The sequence below is a fragment of the Capra hircus genome, chromosome 20 (assembly GCF_001704415.2).
Source record: "Capra hircus breed San Clemente chromosome 20, ASM170441v1, whole genome shotgun sequence".
Lineage (NCBI taxonomy): Eukaryota > Metazoa > Chordata > Mammalia > Artiodactyla > Bovidae > Capra > Capra hircus.
This window is the reverse complement of record NC_030827.1, coordinates 35,932,440-35,955,711: the sequence shown is the minus strand read 5'-3', so window position 1 is coordinate 35,955,711 and position 23,272 is coordinate 35,932,440. Positions and strand designations below refer to the sequence as shown.

At 47.8% G+C, this 23,272-nt stretch overlaps 1 protein-coding gene across 4 annotated transcripts in view; it reads left to right on the top strand.

Moving 5' to 3' along the window:
• The window catches only part of EGFLAM (EGF like, fibronectin type III and laminin G domains), a 189,109-nt gene extending 172,355 nt beyond the window's left edge, over positions 1-16,754 (top strand). For all 4 annotated transcript variants that reach the window (XM_005694776.3, XM_018065631.1, XM_018065632.1 and 1 more), the window contains 4 exons: positions 2,516-2,659; positions 10,983-11,066; positions 14,220-14,323; positions 15,147-16,754. In XM_005694776.3, coding sequence (XP_005694833.1) covers positions 2,516-2,659; positions 10,983-11,066; positions 14,220-14,323; positions 15,147-15,301 — 487 coding nt within the window. In that variant the 3' untranslated portion in view covers positions 15,302-16,754. The remainder of the gene's footprint in view (positions 1-2,515; positions 2,660-10,982; positions 11,067-14,219; positions 14,324-15,146) is intronic.

Sequence of the window (23,272 nt, the reverse complement as noted above, 5' to 3'; positions counted from 1 at the left end):
CTGGCTCTGGTGAATCTAGTAAGCTCGGCTTTGGTGCTTTCAGTTTGCCCTTTTCTCTTTCTTTTCCTTCCCCTCTACTCTTTGTAGTTTAGAGAGCACCACTCCCCACTCCACTGCCAGCACAAATCTGGATATTTTCCATTGTCTCAGGTTGATTGCCTTGTCACAGACTAAGGCAACTCTTTAAGCCATAGGCACACAATTCTTAGGGTGGAATTTGGTGGTTTTTCAAGGAACAAAGAGGGTTAAGAGACATTTTCCTGGGGCATTGGATGTCCCTGGTGTTTCTGAACACAAACCAGACAGACCCGGCTTTGTTTCTCTAATCCCATGTTGTGTTTATTGAAGTTGTCTTGTGTGGGCCTTAGGCAAAATGGAGTCCCAGCAAAGAAACCCTCTTCCTTCTTCAAGTCCTTACACCCAAGAGATGGAGGGGTGTTCAGTCCCCAGAAACCAGGAGGGTGATGCTTAGTGAAGGGCGCCAGGTTGTTTGGGGGAGTGGAAGGGTTTGGCTCAAGTAGGAGGTTCAAAGCTCCAAAGCAGAAAGCTCAATAACACCTGTGTGCATATATATATATATAGATTGCATCTATGTGTGCAGGTGTGTAAAGCTGCAGATAGAAGTCAGGTTCAGAGTCTGTTTCCGTTAGATGCTTTTGGCTGCAAGTAACAGAAAACTCAGGGTTCCCAGGAAACACAAGTGGTAAAGAATCCACCTGTCAATACAGGAGTCACAAGAGACCCAAATTTGATCCCTGGGTCTGGAAGATCCCCTGGAGACGGGCATGGCAACCCACTCCAGTATTCTTGCCTGGAGAATTCCCGGGACAGAGAAGCCTGGTTGGCTATACAGTCTGCAGGGTCACAAGGAGTCAGACATGACTGAAGCAACTGAGCACACACACACACACACAACAGAAAACTCAGCTCAAAATGTCTTAAACATGAACGGTAAATATTATTTCATATAACAGACTGTCTAGACTTAGTCTGGATCCTGGGTTGATTAATTCAGAGAATCAATTGTATTATCAATGACTCATTTTCCTGCCTTGTTATCCTCAGCATATTTTGCAACAATCATACCCTTTATGGTAATAAGACAGCTGTTCCTAAGATGCTCATTAAAGAGTTACAAATCATGGCAATATCCAGTGCAGAAAAAAAAAAAAAAAAAAAAAAAAAAAGCCCTTTTTTTCATGTGACTCTCTTTGAAATGAAGAGACTCTCCTAGAATCCTCCTGATAAATTTCCTTTATCTGATTGGACAACAGTAGGTCACAGACCTACCCCTAAACCAATCACTGCAAAAGAAATGGAACCGTGTGATTGACTTGTACCAATCAGTGTATCCAAGGCAAGTGAGGGAAGGAAGGAACCTTGAACACAAGACTGGGAAAAGCAGATCTCTAGGGAATAGCCCGCAGCAGGATTGCTCCGCACCTGGTCTGGTGGCGAAGTCGTCAGTGTCATGGACCCCGCGCCTCACTCACCACTCTGAGACCGTGTCTGGGGAGAGCACACTTGACCTCTTCCTGTCTATCCCAGGCTCTGGGAAGCCTTAGACAAAAGCCTCCTCCACTTGTCACTACTGAATGCGCTCTATAGCTGCAGGCCACGTTCATTAGACAGACATGTGACAGGAAAATGGTCAGGACTTTTCCAGTAGAGCCATCTTACACTATGAAGAACAACATTAAATTGCATTTATTCTTACTTCGTCTTTTATTTAAGGACCTCATGGTTGCTTTTCTCCCTCCATCGGATGAAACACTGGCCACTTCCTAGTGAAACTGGACCTCTGAACTAGTCTATTCCCAAGAATCAATGAGAATATCCCAGCATTGATAGGAACCGATAAGCAGCGATCTTATTCCCAGCCAAGTCTGCAGGACTGGGACCTGACCTCCCTGAGCAGCCCTTCCTTCCTCTCAGCTTCCTGTTCCACTCCACCCTGCCTCTGCCCCAACACCTCTCAAGACCGTTATCCCATCGAGGCACCTTCCTTGTCTGACACTCTGTCCCCTGTCCAGTCACTGCTTCTCTGCGTTCAAGGACATCACCTCCACAGATGGCCTCCACAGCCACAATCATAGCCCTGAGCATTCAAATCTCTTGGTAATTAAGTAAACAGCTTCCTTTGGAGGAATGGGGGGCACTTTCCCAAGGGCTCGTGAGTGGTAAGACAGGAAGGAGGGAAGACTGAGGTGTGTGCTGGGGGTACAGGCGGGGACTGTGGCATTGGCCGGGGTCTGGAGTATCTGTCACTCATCAGATGCTCTCTGTGGTGTCTCACCACACTTGGGAAGAGATACGGACTCCATGTCGTGGAATGAGGAGTTCAGACTTTCAGACCCATGGCAGGGCTCGCCGTGGTGATACCTTTTCTAATCTCCTGATTGTGTCAGAAACATTAGACCATCTTTATAACTGGCAGACAAAACCAGGATTACTCAGAAATGGATGTTGGTGGAGATTGGTTGATTTGGTGTAATGATTTGTGTCTTTCCTCCAGGGTGTCAGGATCAAGATCAAACGCGTTCATGCGGTTTAAGACAACTGCCAAAGATGGCCTGTTGCTGTGGAGGGGAGACAGCCCCATGAGACCCAACAGTGACTTCATTTCCTTGGGCCTTCGGGATGGAGCCCTGGTGTTCAGGTAACCCTCACACTGGCTGCCGACAGCACAGTCTTGTGATTTTTCTCAGCCAGTGCAGATCATGCCAAACAGAGGTTGCAGAGGAGCGAGAACCCAGTCAGCCAGAATTAACTGTTGCCTGAAGCTCCAGGTTAATTTAAGGCTCCTGGTCTTTCTTTCCAGTATCCATCTCTAGAGCAGCAGTTGGTCAACTACAGCCTGGTGGCCATATCTGGCCCCCTACCCATTTATGTGGCTCAATGGTAAAGAATCCACCTGCCAATGCAGGAGCCATGGGTGCTGCAGGTTTGATCCCGGTGTTGGGAAGAACCCCTAGAGGAAGGCATGGCAACCCACTCCAATATTCTCACCTGGAGAATCCCATGGACAGAGGAGTCTGGCAGGCAGCAGTCCATAGGGTCGCAAAGAGTTGGACACGACTAGTCACACATACCCACCCATTTTTGTAAATGAAATTTTATTGGAATACTGCTACCCTCGTTTATTTATGCATTGTCAATGACTGCTTTCATGCGACAGTGATACACTTGAGTAGTTTCAATAGGAACTGTACAGCAAAGCCTAAAATACTTATTATTTGGCTGCAAAGAGTGGACACGACTGAGTGACTGAGCTGAACTGAACTTAGGGAACAATTTTGTGGCTCCTGTACTAGAATGTTATTGCCATCTACTTCCCCATGAGGAAGTAGAAGGAGGACTTTGATCCTGCCAAGCATGGACATGAGTATTTGGCCCAGTGCTCACCAGCTCAGGAAGATCTGAAGATTTAGCTGAGAGACCTGGCTTTATATTCTGACTCAGCTCCCTAATCCCTGTGGAGCCTTGGGAAGGAGAAGCCCTGCTTTCCAATCTCCCACTGCAAAGAACAAAGCACAAACTCGTATCTCAATAGAGCAACTCCACATTTGCATTTTTATAAGTGCTTCTCAAGTGATAATGGATAAGACAGTTCCAGAAGTTCTACATGAGCTTAGACTGTTCTCAGATTTGTCACTGGGGAAGATCCCCTGGAGAAGGCAATAGCAACCCACTCCAGTATTCTTGCTTGGGAAATCCCATGGACAGAGGAGCCTGGAGGGCTACAGTCCAAGGGGTCACAGCAGCGTCGGACATGACTTAGCAGTTAAAGAACAACAACGACAAGCTATAAAGTAGCTGAAGAATTACCAGGACAAGATCTCACCACCAGAAGCGGGGTGACAGCTGGGTGGGAGCCAGATTCCCAAGGGGCAGGGGCCAGCTGTATAATATGAAAGAGTTCTCTAGAGATGGTGATGACACAGCCTTACTTGAGGGTAGAAATATCTTGTTTGGAACTGTGCTTCTCAAAGTGTGGTCCCTGGACCAGCAGCATCAGCATCATCTGGGAACATGTTAAAAATATACAAATTTTTAGGCTACACCCATGAACTATTAAACCAGAAAAACTTTAGGGATGAGACCCAGCAATCTGTTATTCTGATGCCTGCTACGGTTTGAAACCCCTGCTCACTCTCTAGACCATCTGCTCCATGGGGGAAGGAATTTCTCTGACTTTTCTTTCTCTAATCCCCCACCTGGTGACCTGCACAAGTGTTCACTAAATAATACGGAATTAACTGGAGTTGAAATAGGTGAAGGTGAGATAGGGAACTACAGAGAAGAAGAAGGCTGAGTTCTGGGGCTTCAGTGGGTCCTGCGCTGGGATTGCAGAGAGCCAGGGTACAAGAATAGAGGTCTTGGCAATTGGAATAAAGGACATTTTGAAAGGAAATGTCGCTTGTCCAATGCTTGCCCCTACATAGCTGAGCATGCTCAGTCATGTGACCCTATGGTTGTTGAGGACTTTGGGGAGCAGAGTGTGGTTGAAAGCTGGAGACTGCCCGAGAGCAGTTCGCACCACCTCCGCCCCCTCCCCGCGGCCCCAAGGTCAAATGCTGAGCTCTTCACACCCCAGTTTTAGGCTGGCTGCTGCAAAGCCATTTTCTTGTGGTTTTCCTGTGGTTAACCTCGCCAAGGCCTCAAGTACTTGATTGTGCCCAGAAAAGGGAACTGAAACAGTAGCTCAGCCGTGGGTGGGAGGCCCGACTTCCCCCCTAAACCGCCAGTGAAAACTTAGCTGGACGGGGAAACTCAGTCTCCTCCCGGCCGCCCTGCAGCTCCCACTGGTTCTCACACCCTGCCCGGGCCAGACCCCCATGCCCTCTGGGCACCCTTCTTACAACTCCACTCCATCCCGATGTGTTTCTTTGGTTACCAACTCTTTTGGGTTTCTGGAAATTGGTCCCACATTTCTCTTTTAAGCCTGCAGTTCTGGCCAAGTTCAGAGTAAAGGGCACCCTCCCCCGCTCAGCCCCCACACCCCAGAGCAGACATCTGTGCTCATCCCTGGGCCTGGAACCTGGCGTGGCTGCTTCGCTGCATTTCCTTCCTCTGGGCAGCTCTTCTCCCCACATCATTCACCCGGCTCAGAAGTACGGAAGCCCTGGGGGAGGCTGGGCGGAGAGGTATCAGAGAGTGGCCAGTGGTTTAAGATTGTCAGCCTGCACAGAGTCAGCTGCGGGGCTCCTATCCGAGGTTACTGGATTCCTGGGCCCACACCTGGAAACGCACCTGGTGGAGGAGGTCCTGCTGAGTGCCAGAATCTGATTGGAAGATACCAGGAGCCACACCCTGAGAAACCGAGTCTGGAATGGTCAGAAACCAGGGCTTCAGAGTCAGACATGCCTGATTCCCACGGCCACGTGATCACCTGCAGGTTATCTGACCTCTGAAAAGGAAAGGGTTAATCATGAGGACTCAGTGAGTTAATTCACGTAAAGGCCCGGCATGTCTCCTTATTAGTAAGTGATAATGATTATCCCTGATAAGTGTTTACTGTGTTCAAAAAACTCATATCATGAACATATGTAAGGGAACTGGCGCAATATACTATATAAAATTTAGCTATTGTTATTGTTACTATTACTATTGTTATTATTGCTGTTATTATTTTGACTAAGGCACTTGCCACCATGCAGCTTACATCAGTGGAGCCTAGAGAGTGAACCTGTTGATTGCGTAGGTGAACCAACCATTTTTGAGGTTTTAGTGTTTGATCCAATTTCAAAGCAAACAACAGGAAATCTAAGATAATACGGTATAATCTCAACATTCTTCACCTAAATGCTTGTCCTTTTGCTAATTTAGTGCTCAAAGTGCTTCTGCCAGAGAATAAAGAAAAGGTTTGGGTGCAAATTAAAGAAAGGGAATCAGAGTGCTCAATTGAGAGGGTGGTTTTTGTTGTTTGTTTTGTTTTGTTTTATGGTTATGTATAGGGCATAAAACTAGGTGTGTAAATATCACTTTACTGGGGATATTACCCACTAATTTTCCATGTGACTTTGATAACATTTTCATGCAGCAGAGAAAGGGAAGCAGTCTGACATTAGCCAAGTACCCTGTGCTATGCTTTAAAGGAGGCACGACCAATTATAAGTGCCACCACATGGAGGCAGTCAAGTGGCTCCCAAGAGACCTCACCTGCTGGCGTTTCCTGGGAGCACACCTTCGTGCTCAGACTCCTGGCCTTTCGTGTGCACCGGGTTGAGTAGGTAAACTGGGTTCAAGATAACTGATTCATGATCACCAGGTACGCGGGACATGGGAGAGAAAGCAGACATGCATTTATTCATTTATTCATTCATTCACATATTTTTACCTTTTTTTTAAATTGATATTTAACTAAGTGAAGTAAGTCAGAGAAAGACAAATGTCGTATGCTGTCATTCATATATGGAATCTAAAAGATAAACAAGGCAAATGAATTTATCTACAAAACAGAAACAGACTCACAGACATAGAAAACAAACTTACGGTTACCAAAGGAAGGGGATAGGAGGGATAAATTTGGAGTTTGGAATTAACAGAGACATACTATATATAAAATAAATAAACAACAAAGTCCTATTTTACAGTACAGGAACTATATTCAATATCTTGTAATAACCTATAATGGAAAAGAATCTGAAATCAGACAAAAAGACATATAATATTATCTGAATCAGTTTGCTGTGCACTAGCTGGTGAAGCGACTTAGCAGCAGCAGCTGGTAAAGTATCTGCCTGCAATGCAAGAGACCCTGGTTCTATTCCTGGTTCTCTTCCTGGAGAAGGGACAGGCTACCCACTCTAGTATTCTCGGGCTTTCTTGGTGGCTCAGACCATAAAGAATCCATCCGCAGTGCGGGAGACGTGAGTTTGATACCTGGGTTGGGAAGATCCCGTGGAGGAGGACATGGGAACCCACTCCAGTATTCTTGCCTGGAGAATCCCATGGACAGAGGGGCCTGGCGGGCTACAGTCCATGGGGTCACAGAGTTGGACATGACTGAGCGACTAAACACAGCACAGAAACTAACAAAACATTTTAATTCAACTATACTTCAAATTTTTTTTAATTAAGGTAAACTTTACATAAAGTGTACAAATATTAGGTGTACAGCTCAACACATTTTTTAACATACAAACGCTTGTGTGACCACCACTTGGAACAAAACAGAACATTTCCTACATCCAGGAAGGCTCCCTCATGCCCTCTCCCAACAAAGGCAATCACTGTTCTTGGCCATTTATTATTATTTAAAAGAAAGAGAAATTCCAGGGGGATGTATATCAGGTGTCTGGGCAAGCAGGAGGTTATTCGAGAACCGAAGAGGGAGTCAATGGGGTTGGAGAGTCAGGCCGTCAGGCCGTCAAGGAGCCAACTGGGCCGCTCCCCGACCTGCAGTGGTGGCTGGATTCCTGCCTGCTGGGTTCCGTGTTTGCTCCTTGAGTACAATCTGGATGAACAGGCATGTTACCGGGCTGGAGAACAGACGAAGAAAACCCGTCCTTTGTCCAAACACAACTGAAAACGTTTCCATTCACTGGGTTACAATCCCATTCCAGTCTAGTGCTGCTGCAGTTGTACCTAAGTCGCCTTGTTCTGAGACCTGGATGTTCCTGGTGTTTGGTTATATATTCGCAGCCTGTTGGTTCACTTTCACCCATGACTACTCTTCCAGGAGAGGCTTGACAGGCTTGACTCTGGGTGGCAGTTTTCCCCTATTGTTAGTTCCTCTAGGTGTGCTGTCAATGCTCGATCCGAGCTGCATTAAGCACTGCATGTATTCCCACATGGTGCTAGTGGCAAAGAACTTGCCTGCCAATGCAGAAAGCATAAAAGATGCAGGTTCAAGGCCTGGGTCAGGAAGATCCCCTGAAGAAGAGCATGGCAACCCACTCCAGTATTCTTGCCTGGAGAATCCCATGGACAGAAGAACCTGGTGGGCTGCAGTCCACAGGGTCACACAGAGTCAGAGACAACTGAAGTGACAGCACGCACACAGGCATGGGGTTATTTGCTTGTCTCCTACTATGTGCTATGCTCTTTATATATATTATCTTACTGAACCTTCCCTAAGATCCTTCAGGGTAGGTATTATTAACCCATTTCACAGATGAGAAAATTGAGGCTCAGACAAATGGAGCAAATTGCCCAAGATCACAGAGCTAGGAATTGGCAAGGCTGGGAATCTAGGTAGACTCCTCTAATCCAAGTGTCTAGGTTCTTAGAGAAGGCAGTGGCACCCCACTCCAGTACTCTTGCCTGGAAAATCCCACGGATGGAGGAGCCTGGAAGGCTGCAGTCCATGGGGTCACTGAGGGTCGGACACGACTGAGCGACTTCACTTTCACGCATTGGAGAAGGAAATGGTAACCCACTCCAGTGTTCTTGCCTGGAGAATCCCAGGGACGGGGGAGCCTGGTGGGCTGCCGGCTATGGGGTTGCACAGAGTCAGACATGACTGAAGCGACTTAGCAGCAGCAGCAGCAGCAGCAAGTTCTTTCTATCACCCCATGCTGCCTCTCATAAAAGCCCACATAGTAATTCAGCTGTACTTCTGCCAACCAGCTCTCGGCCTTGCTTTATACTCATTCATTTCTTCAACAAGCGTTTGGCCACTAAATAATGAAATCTGAAAATTCCACCTCCAGGCTGCTTCATACAAGGAGACACTTGATGTGGGAAAATTCATTAGAAAACAGTGGATTTTTCTGGGTCAGAGCAACAGCTTTGTCTCAGAGTTTGTCAAGTCACCCGAGTTCTATTCTTGGTTAAATGTTGATGGGCTGTGTGGCTTCTTTGAGACTCCAGTGTTAAAGAAAGGACTCATAGTGCTTTCCCTGGGAAAAGCCAAAGCTTTCTATTCTTGCTCTTTTGTTGGCTTGAGTGCATAGAAGAGCTCAGTGACTAATCCGAGTTTTCTCTCAATTTCCTGTTTCTTGGCCAATGAGCTAAAGGAGAGACATGTCTCTTACAACATGAGGAGAGAGTTGTCTGGGTGGAATGCATTTTCCTTCAAAAGCATGATTACATGGGCTTTATTATATTATCAAGGGGTGATCTATGCAACTGGCTCAGTGCCCAGCCTCGAATAGTCACTCACTAAATATTTGTTGTATTTAATTAAATTAGAATAATTGAATGAACACTGGACTAAGAGGGATATTTCTCTCTGGTAAACAACATATGCAAGTCTTCTGATCCCCTTAGCATATCAGGGTATCTGGCAACTGAAACAGAAAACAGAAAGCTTCGGAGTGGATCTGCTATCCAAGAAAATGTGGCAGGGGGAGGGGCTCAGGTAAGAGCCCAAGTGCAAGTCCTATACTTTGGCTTTGAGATTTTAGGCAAATTCCCTTAAACTCTTTGGGACTCAGCCTACTCTGCAATGTTTTGCTCTGTTCTGTTTTTTTGAAAAGTGAAAACACATGTATTTGTTTCTGAAGACTGCCATAACACATTACCGCAAATTGGGTGGCGATAGACATGTGTTATCTCACAGTTCTAGAGGCGAGAAGTCAGCCCCGGAGGCCTTGCAGGGTCTCTTCCTCCTGGGGCTCTGAGGAAGTCTGCTCTGTGACTCTCTGCTAGGTCCTGGCAATCGCTGGCACTCCTTGGTGCTCCTTGTCTTATCGCTGTCATCATTCCAGCCTCTGCCCCTGTCTTTACGTGGTGTTCTTTGTGTGTCTCTGTCTCTGGGTCAAAATTTCCTCTTTCTGTAAGGAAACTAGTTGTATTGGATTTAGGGCTTCACTACCCCAAATGGGGCTTCCCAGGGGGCTCATTGGTCAAGAATCTGCCTGCAATGCAGGAGATGTGGGTTTGATCCCTGGGTCAGGAAGCTCTCCTGGAGCTTCTCCTGGAGTATTCTTGCCACTCCAGTATTCTTGCCTAGAGAATCCCATGGACATAGGACCCTGGCAGGTTATAGTCCACGGGGTCGCAAAGAGTCAAATATGACTTAGCGACTAAACCACAATAATCACGTATGACTTCCTCCCTAACCCCATATAACCGGCATATAAACCCTCTTAACTAATTACATATGCAAAGACCTTGTTTCCAAATCAGTTCACTTTCTGAGTTTCTGGACCCAGGTTCAATTCCTGGGTCAGGAAGATCCCCTGGAGGAGGGCATGGCAACCCATTCTAGTGTTCTCACCTGGAGAATCCCATGGACAGAGGAGCCTGGCAGGCTACAGTCTATGGGGTTGCAGAGAGTCAGACACAACTGAGCGACTAACACTTTCACTTTTCACTTAGATTCTGGGTGTTCATTAATTTTTGGGGGATACTGTTCAACCTAGTACAACACATTACAAATGATAAAGTCCTTCTTTTTCCTTATACAGTAATAGCATGCATGGAGCCTAAAATAAATCAACTTTGAGGGCATTATGGTAAGTGAAAAAAGCCAGTTACGAAGAGACAAATCTATTTGGCCCTACTATAAGGTACCGAGGATTGTCAAATTTACAGAAAGAGAAAGTAAAATGGTGGTTGCCATGGACTGGGGGAGGGGGAAATGGGAAGTTGTTTAATGGGTACAGATTTTCTATTTTACAGGACGAAAAAGTTCTGAAATTGATTGCTCAGCAATGTGAATATACTTAACACTACTGAACTGAACACTTACAAATGATTAAGACTGGACTTCGATAGAGGTCCGGTGGTTAAGACTCCATGCTCCCAGTGCAGGGGGCAGAGGTTCAATACCTGGTTGGGGAACTAGGATCCTCTTTACTGCACAGTATGGCCAAGAAAAAAAAAAAAGTTGATTGTAAATGTTACCACAATTAAAAAATAAAAAAACATGGCCTAATTTGGGAACCTAGTGTCTTTTTAGCATTGTGTTAAGGAAACTACCTTCTGAGGTTCAGAGAGCTTTCTCATTGAGAATCATTTATGAATGACCGTCTGCCTGTGCATCAGTACTTTCTTCTGTTCTCTGTCTTGTTCTTCTCTGACACCTTCAGCTATAACCTGGGCAGTGGTGTGGCATCCATCATGGTGAATGGCTCATTCAATGATGGTCGGTGGCATCGAGTCAAGGCCGTTCGGTGAGTACCTGTCACAGCGTGAGACAGAGCTGATGGGAGTGCTCTCCAAGTCCCTGTAGTTCCACTTCCTGTTCCCCCACCTGGCCTGGCATCCCAGTATCCCTGATTCCGCTCATTAGGACATCTCAGTACCAACTCCCCCCGTGCCCATCACTAACACTGCAGGTTGGAAAGGCTGAACTCCCAGTCTTCACTCAACAAAGGCCTTCTGGAGAAGGAATTGTATGATGGCTAAACTGGAAGAGGGTCTGGTCATCTAGTGAGGTCTAGATATCTCTAGTGAGATAAGATTTCAGGACAGGTAGACTTTGAGGAATGCTTCTATTCTCGTTATGCAGGCAATTGCCCCCACCGTTTTTTGTTTTTTGACATTACATTACCTGAATCATAGAAGCCATGTGTACCCTGCCCCAATTACACATCCTCCCCCTGCTCACAGAGCTCACTACCCTCACTTCTGATTAATTTAGGGTGAATCATTCCTTTGAAATGAGTTTTACTATGTATATATCCCTAAAAATATATTTTTAGAAACTGATTAGCAGGTCCTAAATCAGCTGTATAAAGAAATGTCAGTCCTGCCACTCCTGATGCAGGTCTCGAGATGAGCTGAACAGTCTTTGGCTCAGGTTCCCTGAGAATATACCATAGTACTTTCTGGGGAGATCAATAGACGAGGTCATGAGCGAAGCTTGGGAAACATGGGGCCACCACGGTCAGTTTCCTACTCATTTCATGTATAGGCTGTGATGGAAGTAGCCTTGCTGGACCCCGTTCTTTCCACTGTGCTTGCCTTTGATTCTAAAGGATGTGGCAGGTACAGAGGCAGACCTGTGCCCATCAGCTGTCCAAGTGACCTTGAAAGTCCTTGAGAGAGTGATTTTGATGAAGCCCCAACTCTGACTTGTTAAAAAGAGATGTCTTCCTGTAGTGAATATTTACTGGCATAGGTAGCCATTCCCTTCTCCAGAGGATCTTCCCAACCCAGGGATTGGACCAGGTCTCCTGCATTGTAGGCTGATTCTTTACCGCTGAGCCCCTGGGGAAGCCTCAAACTACTCATACTCCAGCTCAATTCCAAGATCCTTCAGACTAGGTGGCTTCTAGGTTCTTCATTTTACATTTTTCAAATCTAAGATGCCATTGCTTATAAAGTATATCCTCATTTTGGACATATTAAAAATGAAAAATTCTTAGAACTGATGAAATAAAGTGGGGGAAACGGAATTTTTAGAGTAATGGGGAAAAGCAGTCAGAGCAGGCAAGGCATTGCCCATCACATCCTTCCAGTATGAGATTTTGAAAAAGCATATCCAAAACGGGGAAGCTGTGTGGTCTCAAGGGTGATTATAGAACAGGCTAGAAATATCTCTAAAGCTAGTTGCTAGAAGAGTTGTTATCAATAAATGAGGTTTAGGCAAACAAATTTTTATCATTATACCCTACTCCCTTCCCAAAAAGGAGTAGGACCCAGAACTTTTGGAAGGTAAATAAGGGGCTGAAAACAGACTGGCTTAGAAATCTTACTTAAGGTGTTAGACCCCAAGTTCCTTCTACTTCATATAGCTGGCATGCTGCCCTTTCCCTACCCATGGAAGAATAATTGCCATGGAAAGGCAATTCTCTGGAGAAAGTGAATAAGGGTCTTTACAATGGGAGACATTAGGTATAGCTAAACATTGGACTAGTCTACTCTGTGTATATTAATACTGGAAACTATGTGAAAGTTCTGTGTTGACTATTAAGAGCCCTATAAATCTTCCCCCATTGAGATTCCAGAGTGCTGAGAGCCAGGCCTATACCCCACAGTAGAGTAGGAAATCCAGGTATCCTCAGTGATTGCACCAGATCGCAATACAGTCTCAGAAGCCATCCTGCACATGCGGCTCCCATAGGGCTTCCAGTCCCCCCTCAGTCCTCAGCACTGAACTGTGCAGTGGCAGTCGGGGATCACTAAGCATTTGAAAAAAATCTCCAGTATCAGACATGGATATCAGAACAGATACATAGAACAAAGCAATTTGGAGGAAACAAACTATGAATGAAAAAAAATGATATTCACATCATCAGAGAGAGAAGAGTTTCTTGTTCCTGTTAACCTGAGAAACAAGAAGTGATGGCTATTAAAAAAAAAAAAGGACAGTAAAAGACAAGAAAGAACTCATTTTAGAAGGAGGAGAAGAGGTGTGGCTGGTTTCTGGAAACCCCCTTAAAATGCAAAGTCCTTGCCATAGAGGAGTGCCTCCATCCTACTGTTCTCAGAGTCACTTTTGGGTGACTCTGGGTCCTTTGGCTTCCCAGGTGGTGCAGTGGTAAAGAATCTGTCTGCCAATGTAGGAGCTGCAGGAGGTGTGGGTTGGGAAGATCCCCTGGAAGAGGAAATGGCTACCCACTCCAGTATTCTTGCCTGGAGAATCCCATGGATAGAGGAGCCTGGTGGGCTTCAGTCCGTGGGGTCACAAAGAGTCAGACACACCTGAGCACGCATGTGCGCACCACATGGGTCCTTTAGAAGCCTCTGAACCATTCTTTGTTCTCCCAAGAGTGATCCGCCAATGGGGACTGCCACACTGGTTTCTCACTGTGCTTAGAATAACACCCACACTCACCATGTGTCACCATGTCACCACCACCCTTAAAGTTCTCTGGTTCCTTCCCACATTCGGAATAAATTCTAAGCTCCTTTTGCCCTTCAACATCTGCTTCTGGTTTCACATTTTCCTGTTCAATTCCCACCTCTGGAATTCTGTATGCTCAGACTGTCCGAACCCCCGTGTCTTTTCTCTCTTTGCGGTTGCCACTTGCTGTTTGCGTTACCCTTCTCCTTCATCTGACTCACCCAGCCTTCAAAATGCATCTCAGACAGAATCTTTGTTGAGAAGTTTCCCCTGGCCTTCTCTCCATCTCCTGTAGGATTTCACAGCACCTGGGCATTCTTCTACCATAGAGTGGTGACACTGTGTGATCACTAGCAAATTTTTTTCTTTTTTTTGCCTCAGGAATTTGGGTGATTTCTTGGTTTGTTTCGTTTTGACAGCTCCATCATTTAGTACAGTGCCTGGTGCTTAGTAAGGACTTGAATATATTTCTGTTAACATGAGAACATGATTGAATGATTAAATGAAGCTCCAAAGCTGGTGGTGGTTTTTACAGGGATGGCCAATCAGGAAAGATAACCGTGGATGACTATGGGGCCAGAACAGGCAAGTCACCCGGCATGATGAGGCAGCTCAACATCAACGGAGCCCTGTATGTGGGTAAGTGACCTTGACTTCCAGCGGAACCTCAACTATCCAGTGCCTTTTCTTAGTCTTCCCTTTGTCATGCTGGGGCTTCCCAAAGTCATGCACTTCACTTGATCAGTCAAATACTTGGAAATCAGGAAACTCTCCAGATATTCCATTCTTCCATTTTCTGAACTTCTGACTCATGGCTGAGGGGTCAGGAAACACTTAGATGCTTTTGTGCTGTGGACCAATCCACCAGGAAAACCCTGCTTGTTTATAGAACAGGAACCTGCTAAATATAGCTCCTGGAATTCTCCTGGAGGAAGGAGTATCTGTCTTTCTGGCCCCTTGCAGAATTAGAATGAGTGGCATTTTTATAAATAGCTTAGAACCCACTAATGCAGACACATAAACATGGAAAGACACCTCGGTCTGTATGCTATTTCCTAAAAGTGAACTTAATTGAAAGCATTCAACATCAGTGTATTTCTTTTGGTTTAAGATGGCATCATCTCTTATCACATACTACATATTTTTGACATTATACAACATTTCTTTTTTTTTTTTTTTTTTTTCAAAATTCACCAGGTACTGTGTGGCTTTAAGTGGTCAGCTAGGTCAGAAAATCATGTATGAGGTAGATAGTTAACGGCTCTGATTGTGTATCTCACTGACCCAAGTCAACTTGTCCCTTCAAGGTTAATTATAAACTAAATGCGACGTCCAAAGTTCTAGGTTCTGCACCCTCACCTGTCCCGTCAGTCGAGGGGCGTGCTGGTCGGTAGCCACTCAAGCATCCTCCAGAGACGTCCTCCCCTTTGGCTCAGGTCATCTCCCTCTTGCTTCCTGGCAGGCGGAATGAAGGAAATCGCTCTGCGCACTAACAGGCAGTACATGCGAGGCCTCGTGGGCTGCATTTCTCACTTCACACTGTCCACCGATTACCACATTTCCCTGGTGGAAGACGCCGTGGATGGGAAAAACATCAACACTTGCGGAGCCAAGTAACACCAGCTGGCCCTGCCCAAAAGACCGAGCCTTCTATCCCGAGAGTCCCAGGGGCCCGAGACCCTGCCGGACACAGAGGCATGGGGACCAGGAGTGTGTCTTGTCCTCAAGGAGCAAGTTCACCCTGATGGGAAACTAGAACCGAGGCGGGAGTCCCTCGGTGGCCTTTCCTGCTGACACTCTGTGGGCCAAACCCAACGGAACACTCTGTGTAGGAAGCCTGAGACTTTGTCCACTGAGTGTGAGGTGGCTGCCAGAGAGCACACATCAAGGCGAATTTCCGAGCCCGTCTGCTGTAGTTCAATGACTGTGTTGTGATTCATAGTTCATTTTTTAAAAAAAAGAGAGAGACCCAAAGGGCAGTATTAAAATACTTCTCTCCTCTCCTGACTCATCACACTCTTACTGACAGCAGAATGACTGTAAAACCTTGAACCTCAATTTTCTCACTTCGGCCCATGAATAACTAGGATTAACCCCTTCCCCTCCTCGCTGCATTCAATGTGCTTTGACTATGAAAATAAGGATGAAGGGAGACTAGAGATAGAATCATAATTATGAAGCTGCCCCCCACCCCCGCCAACCCTGGAAAGTTTACCTTTAATGAGAAATCCTTACTTTTTATAATGCAAATCTCAGAAAACGGGCACCATGATTTTGTAGCTGTCCTTTTGTATGTGTATATTTTTATAGCGACCGACTGTCCATGCGGTATACTTTCGCGAGTTTGAGTGGACGACCCCGAGTTCTTCGCACACTTCCTAGAATTTTCTCCCAAAGGAGACTTGTCTGGGCCCTTTGTGGCATCAGCAGTGTGGGGTGGGCACCTTGGGGAGCTGACCATTCCCTCTTGGTAAAGGATGGCTCAAAGAGGCAAATATGAAGCTTCCCGAATAAGCAGATGAGAAGGCACCTGCGTTACTGAGGTGGGTCACTGTCTTGGTTTTGAGAGAGGGGGATGTCTGTAGTACACTTGAATAAAGGAGATGAAGGCTACAGTGCATTCATTTGGTTGTTCATTCACCCATGGAAGGCTTACTGGTCCCTCCCAGGGCCGTGTCCAGAAATGGACATGAATACAGTCAAGTGTTTCTGAGGCTGGGTAGGGGGCACCCTCGGCCTGGTCTGAGCATCTGGACAAGAATCAGGGAAGCAAGGTTGCTTCCTTGGGAGCCATCGTGGTACCGCTCAGCCAGCTCATGAGTGACCCTGGGGACGGCGGGCTCCCTGGCAGATCCCCCGTGCTGGGACTTGTGAGGGAGGTGAGATGAATGCTGCTACCAACCTAAGAGGAGGGAGATATGATCCACCTCACAGAGGCACCTACGAGTAGCTCTACTCTTGCTTGTGCAGCAGGCTCTCAGCGAAGGCTTGAAACTTTGCACCAAGCACCGTTCTAGGCACATTAAGAGTTCTAAAACTGAATAAATAAACTAGAGACATTCACCTTGCATGTCAGCCTTCTGTCTCCTGTCTTTGAGGACCTTTGATGACCAGGATGCTTCATCCCAGAGCAATAAAGGTAACAACAATTCATCCTCTCCTACCTAATGTCACCTTGTGAGTGCAGCATTGAGAAGGTACATGGTGGAAAGTGGGTGTCACCACCTCCCTACCACGCTCACCTCCACACCGTCTCCTTGGAAACATCCAGGGGCAGGGCTTCCAAGATATAATGGAGTTGCTTTCACAACTCCAGGTGAGTCACATTTGGAATCAATTGCCTTCAGTCAAAAAAAAAAAGTGATTTGAGCAAAATATTCAGCAGAGCTGAAGCCAGAAGAGTTGTGGAGTTTCTCTCTACGACCGTTATCCAGGAAAACACGCAGTAACCTGGGGGTGGGGACCCAGGAGTGTGTGTTGGAGCTGATGAGGATGCTGAACTGCCTTGCTCTGGGTGGGATGCAATAGGGGCTGGAAGGGGAGGGGTGACATGTGATGGAGTCAGAGCCATAGAGATGCTGTGGGTGAGAGGGCACCAGAGTAGGGGGACCCAAGAGGAGCTGACCACATAGGAGGCTCAGGGCAGGAGAACAGGCTAAGAGATGGTATATACCAAGCTGGGAGCAAGCTCCTTCACCCTCTCAGTGGCCCCAAATCAGGAAATGTGGGGTGACTTTATAAAAGCAGTGGTGGTCGGGAGGATAAAAACTTTGTCCTGATGCTAAGGGATTAGATTGGGGTTTAGGTGAGCAAGAGACCTAAGGAGAACTCAGGCTGGCTTTGTGGCTCCCCCAGGTTCCTTGCTAAGTGTATCTGCTATCTATTGTCCTGATAATGCTGCCTGACAAGCAACCACAAAACCTCAGTGGCATACCGCAGAAATGTGCTGATTGCCTCCAGGCCTTAAGTGGTTGGCTTGGCAGCCCTGCTGATCCGGGTTGAGCTTGACTTGGCGGTTCTTCCAGCCTCAGCGGGACTTGTTCACACGTGCAGGGTGGCTCACTTAGGGCCTTGGCCAGGACGGGGAGGTGACCGGGGTCTGCTCCATCCTCCTGTTGGGACCAGTGGCCTAGCCTGACATGCCCTTTGCATGCTGATGGAGGAGGGCAAGAGCACCAGAATCGAGGTCTAAGGCCTTTGACAGCGTGGGATTGGACCTTCCTTGTGTCACTTCTGCCACATTGTGTTAGTCTGAGTCCATACAGTCTAGGGATGAAGGAATAGACTCTATCTCAATTGTGAGAGCAACTACAAAGTCGCATGGCCCCGGGCAGGGATTCAGGGAGAGTGAGAAGTCAGGGCCATTAGTGCCAACAGCACTAATTATTCCGCAGCAGCAAGTCCTGGGAGGCTGCGGTGACAGCAAGCTGAGGTGGGGAGGCACTAGCTCCTCCTCCAGCCCTGCCTGCTGCTCCCTGTCCCCATTCCACCTGCTCCCATGTTCCATCTGAGGAGCAGGGCCTGGCGGGGGAGGGACCTCTGCGTGGCTTTGTGGCAGCAGCTCCGTGGAAGGCAGGAGGGGGGTGCTGGCCAGACTCCTGGCTGCCAGAAGAGGTTTGAGGGGCAGTCAGCGAGCTGGGAGGTTAACGCCAGCCACCCCTGTCCTGCCCAGGAAGGATATCATGAAGCATGGGTTCCTGATAAGTTTTTGTCCTACAAGCAGGATTTGAGAAAATTCCCCCGAACTTCCCATGTGTTCTCAGCAAGGACGGCTGGGGTGAGGTCAGGGAGGGGAACGTTCTTGCTTTTCTTAGGAAAACTAACTTTCATGCACCCTGTGTTTCCTCTCAGCTGGCCTGCGGGGTCTCTCAGGAAGGCCTGTGGAGTCTTCGTGGTCCCCTCGCTGCCCCACAGTCCAGGGAGCTCGGCGCCCCTGCGGGTCAGGCACACCCTGAGCGGCTGCCCTGCTCCTCCTCTCTTGCCTTCCGTCCAGTCCCCAGGCGCCTCCAACACAAACAGGCCCTCTGCTTCCCACGCACGCCCAGCAGCCCTGGTGTCAGAGCCACTGGTGCTTCCCTTCCGGTTCCCTCCCTTCTTCCACCCACCGCCCACCTCTTCTCCTCTCCCCCTTGCGAGGAGCTGCCTGCCTCCTCCCCGAGTGGGAGGAAGATCTCGGAAATGTGCCCAGAGCTGGCGGACCCAGTGCTTTCCACTTGGAGGAAATGCTGCATTTTTCACCTTTCACCCAGAAAAATATGGTTCTCAGTGAGCTTGTTTTTATCCCCTGAGAGTTCCCCAAGGAAAAGGGGATCACGAATAGGAGGGCTCCCAGCCCCTCTCAGAGCCCTGACGGCCAGCCCCGCGCGCCTCCCCCACCCTCCACCCCCAGGGTTGCTTCACCCCTGGGAGGGAACCTGGCTGCTGGCAAATAAAGGCAGAGAATTCCAGCTTCTCGCAGAAAAGATGGTTCATCCTTGAGGAGAGGGTCTTGGACAAAGCATCCCCTGCTTCCTGTTTCCCTTCTGGTCCTCTTCTAGCTCCTCCCAGTCCAGATACACAGCGGCTGCCCTTGAAGGCGGAGCACACGTGTGCCCTGCGACAGCCAGCCAGTCCCTTAGCCGAAAAGGGTGTTGTGTTTATCATGTCAAAGGCGGGAAAGAAGAGCTCCAGGACTACTGTCCAGAAGGAGCCCAGAGGGGACAGGGCTGGTGGCATGGAGTCAAAATCAGAATCCCAAATAACTCAGCCTGGCCCACTGAGTTACCTCCCAAGATGGAGAAGTGGGGTGAGGGGATGTCATCACAGCATCATCCCTTGGTGTTTCTACAGTGCACCTTAAACATGCACGGAAAACACCAGCGGTCCTGCCTCAGCTTTGATGAGGATGTGGAGTACGAGGTCAGAAGGCATTCAACTGGTGGGCCTCGGTGGAAGTGACAGGCTGCCATTAGGAAGTTCCAGTTTATAGGTGGCTGTATGCTTACAGGCTGCAAAATGACTAATCCGGTTCAACAGCATGGTCTGGCTTCTGAGACAGGCCCTGTGAGTAATTGCACTTCAACCTCACATTGTAAGAACATTCAGATATTGGATCTCCAAAACAGTCCTCCTTTGATAACGGCCAGAGCCAACAGGCAAGGCCAATAGTACACACAAAGACAGAAGCTGGCCGCAAGGACCAAGTGACTTGCCCGTGGTCCTTGCACAAGGACACGACCACGGTGCTTCACTGTGGAGGCACCTGACCTGACCTGCAGTCAGATGCAGCTGCCGGTGGACCCCACCCAGGCTTGCCCAGTGGCATTCTGGGGCTCCCTCGGGTTAGCTGTCATTGGCAGGAGAGTCTTGTGGGTGAGGGGGATTGGGGCCAGTCCCCTAGCGTCTGCCTGCCAGCTTCTTATCACAGCTCCAGGTCTGCCTTCTCCCAGAGCTCTCCCATTGCCAGGACTCTGGCTTGAGCAAACCTGGAAGCAGGGACCAGAGCTGCTGCGTCAGAGAGGGGATTCAGGCCCCCAGCAAGCAATGAGGTCTGGGCTGTAAGTCTTTTCCTTCTCTCCTTTGCCTTCTCCACAAATAACCTTCAGCACTCAGGGGGAGTTGACATAAGCTCTTTCCAAACATCGATGTGCTCCCCCTGGGGGCCCTGCCTGGCCCTGGCCAAGCCGAGAAGTACAAAAGCAGGGGAAGAAGCAGAGAAAACTCCCTGCCTCTCCTCCTCTTCTCCTCCTCCTGCCTTTGCTGAGACGTCTTTATCCTAGAAAGTGCGCGGCTCCAGGAGCTCTCGCCTTTTCCTGGAAAGACGTGAGAGGAACTCTGTGTCTCAGCAGTTGGGATGAGTGCTCTTTGACTCTATCTCTCTGACTTGCTCAAGATCCAAGGCACACAGATCTTGGAACACATGGATCCCTCCCCTCCACCACCCCCCACCATGTCCCAGCAGCTCACCTCCAAGCCAGGGCCCGGCTTGAGGCTCTGACCTCCTCGGACAGCCTGGTGCTAGGGACTGCACTTCCAGCTTGTCTGAAAGAGGACTTAGGTGGGAATATCCGTGAGAAGGAAGGTCAAGGAAGTGCATGGAATTTGATCATCTACACTCATTTAGAAACACCAGTAACAGGCACCAGGCCAGAGGATTAGCTGTGGAAAGCCCTGTTAGGAAATGGCCTGAAGGAAAACAGAGGCAGAGACCCAGAGGGCTGTGGAGGACAGGGAGTGGGGGACCGCCCACTCCCGCCCCCCATCCACCCCCTGCCCAGGCTGCAGGCATTCTTTGCTCTCACAGAACTTATGGTTCACAGGACAACTGTGGGTATGAAGTGGGGGACATTGTCCAATAGAGTAGTTGTGCCCACTAGTCTGAACCACATCCCTCAGAAATAAGCTGAGTGATCTCCAGGTCCAGACCCTCAGAGAGGGCAGGGGAGGTAAGAGGACTTGCCAGGGCTGGGACCTTATTCACTGTCACGTGACTGGATCTGGTCTGGAAGCCTGTTTGTTTGGAGTTTGTTTGGAGGCTTTGAAGTTTTCAAGATGGAGGGTGGGGATGCAAAATGATTTCCTGGGTCCTCGCAAGCATTGTTGGAGCACCTCTCGACCACCACAGACACTCACTATATGCAAACCAACCCAGAGGAGATGCAATGAGAATATAAAGGAGAGTGAAGACTCTGTTCCTCAAACCAGCGTGGGCCAGGGCTATGGGGTCATCACAGGTTCAGGCCCTCTTCCAAGTCCACGGGGCACCTTCTCTGTTCCTTCAAAGCCAGCAGTCTTTCTGAAAGGCCTGGTCTCTCTTTAAGAGCTCTCCTGATGAGTTAGGTCCACCCGGGATATCCTCCCTTTCTATTAACACACAGCCGACTGAAGTAACCTAATTATGGGAGTGACTTCCAGTCCTGTACACCAGCTGAGCCACACTCTAGGGTTGAGTTTGTACCAGGTGTGTGCATCCAGGATCAAGTCTTGGGACCATTTTAGAATCTGCCTCCCCTAATCCTCTTCAACTCTGGCTCCCAGTCTCTCCCACCTCCAGACCATGCTTCACCAGAGACCAGTTTTGTTCTCTTCAAGTGCACACTTGAGGTCATGTGCTGTCCCAACTGAAGAATTGGCACTGTCTGCAACTTCCCCAAACCATGAGCCAAACCAAGACTGCCAGGAAAAGAACTATTCCCAGAGAATATAGCAATCTTGTAAAATTTCTACTAAAGAAAAAAGACTTCTCTGGTGGTCCACTGGTTAAGAATCCACCTGCCAATGCCGAGGACACTGGTTTGATCCCTGGTCTGGGAAGATCCCACGTGCCACAGAGAAACAAAACCTGTGTGCCACAATTACTGAGGCCCTATGCCTAAAGCCCATGCTCCACAAGAGAAGCCACTGCAATGAGGAGCCTGAGCATCACAGTGAAGACTAGACCCACTCACCACAACTAGAGAAAGCCTGCACACAGCAACGAAGACCCAGTGCAGTCACAAAAAGAAAAAAAGACCTATCAATAAATTTTGCCAAATCCTATTTCCCCTGGGTCCTGAAACCCTCACCAATGACTAGAGGTCCAGCATGGAGTTGAGTGGTTGAGCCCTGAGTACCCCCCACCCTGAGCTCCTGCTGGCTGCCCCAATATCTTAGAGGAAATGGCATATAAGTGAGAGAATTCTGCACTAGGTCAGAATCTTCACTAGTCACTCAACGGTGAAGACTGCACTTAACAGCACAGGAAATGTGGTTTGGGACTTCCCCAGCATCATGTGCCAACAGCACCTAAATTCAAGTGTTGCTTCTTAGTGCTGGGAAATCTGTGCCAGCTTCATCTGAGCTTAAAGTCCTCCATTATTCAAGGAAAAGTGTGAACCGTATGAATGTCCAGAATGCTGAATTTAAAGAATATTGAGATTTTATATATCTGTGAAAAGAATAATGCCATATTCTATTGATATGCAAACATTTTCAAAATGTTATATAAAAGAATCAAGTTCCAAAATAGAATATACAATGTAATTATATATATATATGCATACAGGTACAACATATGAAAATATGTGTAAATATATATACACACAGGAAAAATGTCTAAAAGGACAAAAAGTAAAGTGTTAAAAATAGCTAATCCTGCATCAGAAGACTGAGCAACTTTTTTTCTGTTTCCTTTTATCTACTCCAGCTTTTCTTCAGTGAGTCTATAGTGATTATTTATTGTTCTGTCCACTCAGAGTATCACCTCCTGTCTTTTGGGGGACTGACTGGTCCTCCTCTAACTTTATATCATCCTTGGGGAAGTAGCCTTTAAATAGAACATCTCTTGAACCACAGGACTGGACTGGGGATGGATATGTGAACAGGTCAGGCCAGCCAGAGTCCTTGCTGGAGCTGGGAGGAAGGGTGCCCTCTTCTCTTTGAATATAAGGCTGTAAACTTGGAGAAGCCTGGAACCATGGGTCCAGCTCTTTTTTGGGGATGTCTGGCCTGACAGTTGTGGGTGAGAGAATAGAACCGTGTCAGTTCTGGGGGGAAACAGTGCAGCTGGCAGAAAGTACCAGGACCCCTGCCCGCAAAGTAAATGCTGGAGAGGTCAAGCAAGGATTGCCT